Genomic DNA, 6,334 nt, shown 5'->3' on the forward strand with positions numbered 1-6,334 from the left:
ATATAGAGATTGATCTGCCGAGGATGGACAAAGCCTCAAGCGGGATTCCCTTGATCTGTTTCCTTGTGATCCTCCACACGACCACACCGGCTCACCCCAAAGCCATGCTGCACACGATAGTCGCCTAGTTTGGTTTTCGAGCACGTCAGAACGGATCCCAGCGACGGCGGACGCCACGATCTTCTCAGATACAGTGTCGGTACCCGCATGGCACCGGGGCCGGTGGCACGGCGGAAGAGTGTACGAGGAAGTTCTTGTTTTTGTCAGTGGAGGAGACGATCATGTTGGATAGTTAGGCACAATTTTCATGATTAATTCCAGAATATAAAACATGATGATAGCAACTACTAACATGTGAAACTTGAACATACTAGATGCATTAATCAACATGAGTAGTAGCAGCGCAAACGGTAAAGCATACATCGCTAAACAGATCGGGATATGTCGCACGTACCGATCTGGTGGAGATGGCGGTGGAGGTATAGCAGATGATGTCGCGGCAGTAACGCTGTTGATGACAACGTTGTTGACAACAGGGACGGCGGGTCGCGCAGAGCGTTTTCACCCTCTCCCTTACAGGATCGCAAGGGCGAGCGGTTCCGGAGACCTGCTCTCCCGTTCGCCGATGCACAGCAGGATGGAGTAGGCTACGATGGCGGCGCAAGCAGAGAAAGATGGCAAAACCCTAACTCGTGTATTAGATGTGTTTCTGCAGTAGTCGGGCAAGAGATTATATAGGCTCATCAAACCCTAGTCAACGTGGGCCACACCCATGTCGCATGCACGTTTCGAGTCGGTTATAGATAGCCCACGGTCTGGGAGCGACCCGAACCGACTAACTGCGACGCGTCCGTCTAGGACTCTGTTCATTTTCCTGAACTGCAAAAAGTAAGGAAAATCTCGACTCGAGGCTCAATCCACTCACCACGAGTGCGGCGCGCGTCGTGACGCGACGTGTCGAGTCGAGACGAGCGGGCGAGGAGGAGGAGCGCGCATGAACCACTCCTCTTCTCACTCATTTACTAGTGGTGGAACAACCCACCTTATAAGATGATCTAACTTTCTCCCAACTTTCCATGTGGGACTAAACTTTCCACCTCTTGCCACTCCCTAGTGAGCTGCCACCCACCCACTTGGCTCAAAGTCACATGGACTGCCGGTATGTGGGCTTTGAGATTTATAAGAAAATATGAAATCTAATATTGGCTACTAAATATGGGTCCAATATTTCAACAGATCAACTAGACGAAGGCGGCGTTGAATAAGTATACTGGTGAGGCGACGAGGCTGAATATGGCAAGGATCTGGAAGATATCTATCCACGATGTGAACGGGATGGAGGCTAGGACCTTCTCACGCCAACCGCTGCATCACACAGTTCAGCGCCGCCAGATGCATCGGGGGAACAAGCGGATCGGGAAGTGAAGCGCCGGTGGTGTCGTGCGGCGGGGAGGAACCGCGGGAGTACGGAGGTGGGGAGGAATTTAGGTGGTGTTGGAGGAGCGCATGTGGGGGCTGGTAGAGATCTAGGCCGGCGACGACGGGGTCGATGGAGTAAGGGGAGGGCGCACGTAAGGTGTATTCTGTTGGGAGGGCAAATGAGTCATTGACGGCGTTGGACGAAAGTGTGATGAAAGAGATTCGGTTCGGTGGAATGGTAAAATGGTCATATGAAAAATATGTAGGATGAAACCTTTAACCAGAGAAAACATAACAAGTTTCTCCTTTTTGATAGTAGAGATAGAGATAGAGATAGAGATAGAGATAGAGATAGAGATAGAATGAGTTTAAGTACTAGAAAAAGCTCGTAGATAGATAATAGTATAAGCTATATATATCTTCATGTTCTGTTGAAAAGATATCTTGTGAAATAAAAAAGATGATGAGCTAAAAAGGGCTTTTCTAGGCTTATACGGAGGCAAGATCAGATCACACTGGAAAGCATTTCGCATTTCTTTTTTAGGTAGCTAACTAACTTTTTTGGGAAGTTGGAAGGAAACGTGGTAAAACGCGTTGGAAGCTGCAGGAAGATCTGACGCGTGCGGCGTGTAGTAGAATCGAACCGAAGGTGAAGGAGAAGGACGAGCTAGCTAACCACCAGCAAAATCACGGCGCGCTTTCCCCGCAAATCTCACGCGCTCCCGTCTTCGCCGTTTCAACGTCCTACCCACTATTCCTCCTCCACCTCCTCCCCCAGATCCCAAATCACCATCGCCACTCCTGCCTGCAACCAAACAAAAAACCCCCGCTGAATCCACTCCTCCACTCCTATCACCGCCACCGCCGCCGCCGTCACCATGCACCCCTCCTCCTCCTCCTCCTCGTCGGCGGCCCACCCGCCGGACGGCTCCAAGCCCCCGCAGCCTGCCGCCCCGGCCATGGGCTACCCCGCCAACGCCGCGCCCAACCCCAACTCCAACACCGCCTACTACGCCGCCGCGCCGCCCCCCGCCTCCAACGCCAACACCAACGGCACGGCCGCCTTCGGCGTCGCCTACCCGTACCCCGCCCCCCCTCCCCAACACCACCACCACCCGCCCCCGCCCCCGCAGCACCCCTACCACCACCACCAGTACCACAACCCCTACCACGCGCCCCCACCCCCGCCGCCGACCTGCCTGCGCCGCCTCCTCGCGCTCGTCGTCGCCGCCTTCCTCCTCCTCGGCGCCGCCACCTTCATCGTCTGGCTGCTCCTCCGCCCGCGCGCGCCCGCCTTCTCCCTCGCCACGCTCGCCCTCTCCCACGTCGCCTACTCCCCCGCCAACTCCAACCTCTCCGCCGCCTTCGACGCCTCCTTCCTCGCCGACAACCCCAACGCCAAGCTCACCGTCTCCTACTCCTCCCTGCTCGCCTCCGTCGCGCTCGCCCCCTCGTCCCCCATCGCCGTCACCTCCCTGCCGCCCTTCGTGCAGGCGCCCCGCAGCAGCACCGCGCTCCCCTTCCGCCTCCAGGTCGACGGGGCCTATGTCGGGCCTGATGAGGCCGCGCCGCTCAAGAGCGGGGCGAACGGGGGAACCATGGAGGTCCAGGTCAGGCTCACGGCCGTCGCCGTCTTCGATCGAGGGGGCTGGCGCACACGCCGGAGGGTCATGAGGGTCATTTGCGAAGACGTGCCCGTCACTTTCCGTGGGAAGAACGCCACCGACGCCAAATTTGAGGGACCACCGCGCCGATGCGAAGTTTACTTGTGAAGGTACTACTACCTCTCAGTAGTTGCCCTTGTTAATTTACATCCGAACTTTCTGTATGGATTATTTGTAAGAGCAGCGATGTGTCTCTGTTTCTGTATATTCGTTCCTCATGACTTGGTTTGCCTAAGTGGAACTATGGTCCAGATTTTGGTCACCCACACAATGTGTTTGCCCTTTCAAGTGGAATGGATATGGGTCATATGGTCAATTTGAAGAAGGAACCACTGCTTCACTGCGTTCAAGTCTTACTATAGTGTCCAAGTGAAATGTCAACGGGACTGAGAGAATCACACTGTTATACTACAACATCTAAAAAACAGTAAAGAGTCCAACAGATGCATAATAACCTTCGTCTATTAATACTAGTCAAAGATAGGCAATAGAATATCTCCCAGACTATTAGTCAGCTTCTTTTTCTATAGTTTTGTGACCACATATAGTCAAAGCAAAGAAGACCATCAGTTAATAATCCCCACTGTCATCCTTGATGTCTCAATCGAATGAGATTCTCTATTATTTAAAAAATGCAAGCCATCCTCTCTGCTAGGTAATCTGTATGAGCTGGATGCCTAGCTCGGTTACCATTTTGTTTTCGGACAATTTTTAACTCCATTTTGTTTTCTTATCTCCAAAATGGCTGGGAAGCTTAGACACTGATGGATATAGACTTGCCAGAATATATATATATATAGCTTTAAATAAGTATGATTATGGTATGATTTTAGCCGTGGTCATAGATGTTGTATGTGCATTCTAAATTCTTTTTCTGATGGATTCTTAGTTGTTTGAGGCCAAGATCTAGACAGTAAATATTGTCAGGTGCTTTCTCTATTTTAATTACATAGACAAATGGATATAGTAGTAGTTTGTGCAGAATTTCTGATTGCTGCAATTCAGAAATAGAACAATTGTTACATGAAGGTTAATTTTAGGCACACGCCGTATCTCTGATTGAGCTTAGGTACATGCTGTGAATTTTCTCTTTTCATGATATAAACCTGTACATTGGGATGTAGCTTCATGGACTTGATGTTCAGGGTCCCCATAGCGATAGGCTGAACTGAGATATGTACTGAATGAAATATTTTAGGTGTGCATTCTCAGTTCAACCCTTGTATTAATGCACAATACCTCACCCAAAACCTGGAAAACAAAAGGAGGATAGGGCACTGTCTTGGATCTGACTTATTTATTGACAGATCTCACTCCACTGGTATGCTTGTCAAGATGAGTGTGTTAAGTTCTTGTATAGACTGTCCATACAGGTGTTTTTTTTGTTGGCGGTAAAATCGGGACTTAATAAAGATTTTTCCTTGTACCGTAGTCGCCTGAGCTTTACTTGAAACTTTGCAGTCATAAGAGAGAATGCGTATAATCTAGCTACGCCGTTAACCTCTGTTACCACTATTGAGATATGGAGAATATGTTATGCTTGCGCCTTGATGGTCAGCGATTCTTCGTGAAGTTCTTCTGCATGGCTAAGTTCCCATATAATAAGTTCTAAAATATCGCCGAATTATTGTTTTCGGACTATGATTACCTGCGAGAATATATGTTTGCATTTCTGCATCCTCCTGGAAACCTAAATAATTGACCACTAGACTACACTCTCTTATTGTTATGTTTACCGCTGTTAGGAAACCCCATGAATCGCAGTATGAGTGCTACAGTGTAACAGCAGGAGGCTTTCTTTTGTTTCTGTTTCCTTAATTGTTGCTTGAAAGGAACTTTATTCACACTGTTCTTTTCTTCATGTTATCGTTAGTGTCTGACTATTGTACTCCAGCTGCATATAGTACTTCTCCCGTTTTGTCCATGTGCTTAGTTCCACTTTTTTACTTTGCATATGTTGATGGTGCACTTGTTCATTGTCAGCAGCTCTGTCACAGATGATGTTTAATGTCACCAGACTACAGAATCATATACATGTATAACAAATCAAAACGTTTAGCTGATTGTCTTCTGAATATTGCTACACTGCGACCGCGCACCAATGTTAAAAGCAAGACTATTAGTTGAGATAGTTGAGATTGCCTTGTGGTGTATTGTACGTATATTCTGGTTGTCTAGTATTTAAACTCAATTGTGCACCCTTTAGGATATCTATCATAGTTGACTGTTTGCTCTTGTCCCTTACCAGGATCATCCATGGCTGTTGACTACTCCAGATGTTAATCTAAGGGACTATCTTCAATATGCACAAGAAGTTAACTGGCTCTATAAGAAGTTGGCCAGCAACTGATTCATGAGTAACGAGTGGGTAACTTACCTGCCTGTCAATAGAATTTGCGACAAGGAAGATTCTGGAATGATTATAATGCTTAATGGTAGTATTTGAGTTTTTCACCTATTGCGTGAACGGATGTCGAATATAGTGACCGAGTGCTAATGTTGCAAATACTTAGCAAGAAAGATTATCAATGGTTGCTAATTTGCTTGATGAGAGAACTTCAGACATGCTTGGCCTCAGGGGGCCTTCGTACTTTAATTTACTACAGCTTAAGAAATGCTCTAACCACGTATTGTGCTCATGGTTTAAGTTTTTTATGTCTAGGATCTTTGGTGTCATTTGTAGCTTGGTTAACAAAATTGCCAGGAAAATAGTTCTATTGTTTATTTAGGATGGGCTGTTAGGTGAGATGGGCTTCTCAGTTTTAGCTCCTTTGTTGGCTACAGATGTATGTCCAACATGACGTTTCTTATATGGACTGATAAGCTTCCGGACCATGGTGTTGTAGACTAGTTGTGTAACCATTTCAGAATCATCTGGTCGAAAGGAACTTTTTGTGTTCTGCATTTAAGTGTTTTAGAGAAAAGGCACTATGCCTTGTTTTTACAACAAAGCGACTTTGCGTTGAAGTCTTGAGTGGCACTGTGACAGTAACTCGAACCAGTGCTCTCTGCGTGGATGGAATCCGGTTCGTACTACTTGGAAAATGTTGTTCAGTGCTGTCTTGCTGTACACCATGTTGTTAATCTTCTGAGCGGAACAGCTAGTGTTCTTCTGTCATTAAAATTACCCGAACAATGCTAAGCAGGCCCTGCAGATTTAAAGGGACATAATATACGAAATCCGTAGGCAACTTTCTTGATTTCCCTCATAAAATTGGATTAGCCTTCAAAACCTTTGCTTCAATCACACG

General features: G+C 47.5%; 1 protein-coding gene across 1 annotated transcript; it reads left to right on the forward strand.

Moving 5' to 3' along the window:
* The first annotated feature begins 2,048 nt into the window (after positions 1-2,048).
* Positions 2,049-5,722, forward strand: LOC124703331 (transcription factor Sox-1-like). The gene is made up of 2 exons (XM_047235545.1): positions 2,049-3,193; positions 5,332-5,722. The coding sequence occupies exon 1, from the start codon at positions 2,298-2,300 to the stop codon at positions 3,189-3,191; it is 894 nt and encodes a 297-aa protein (XP_047091501.1). The 5' UTR covers positions 2,049-2,297; the 3' UTR covers positions 3,192-3,193; positions 5,332-5,722.
* Positions 5,723-6,334: the final 612 nt, after the last annotated feature.

This window comes from Lolium rigidum, chromosome 3 (genome assembly GCF_022539505.1).
Source record: "Lolium rigidum isolate FL_2022 chromosome 3, APGP_CSIRO_Lrig_0.1, whole genome shotgun sequence".
NCBI classification, from domain to species: Eukaryota; Viridiplantae; Streptophyta; class Magnoliopsida; order Poales; family Poaceae; genus Lolium; species Lolium rigidum.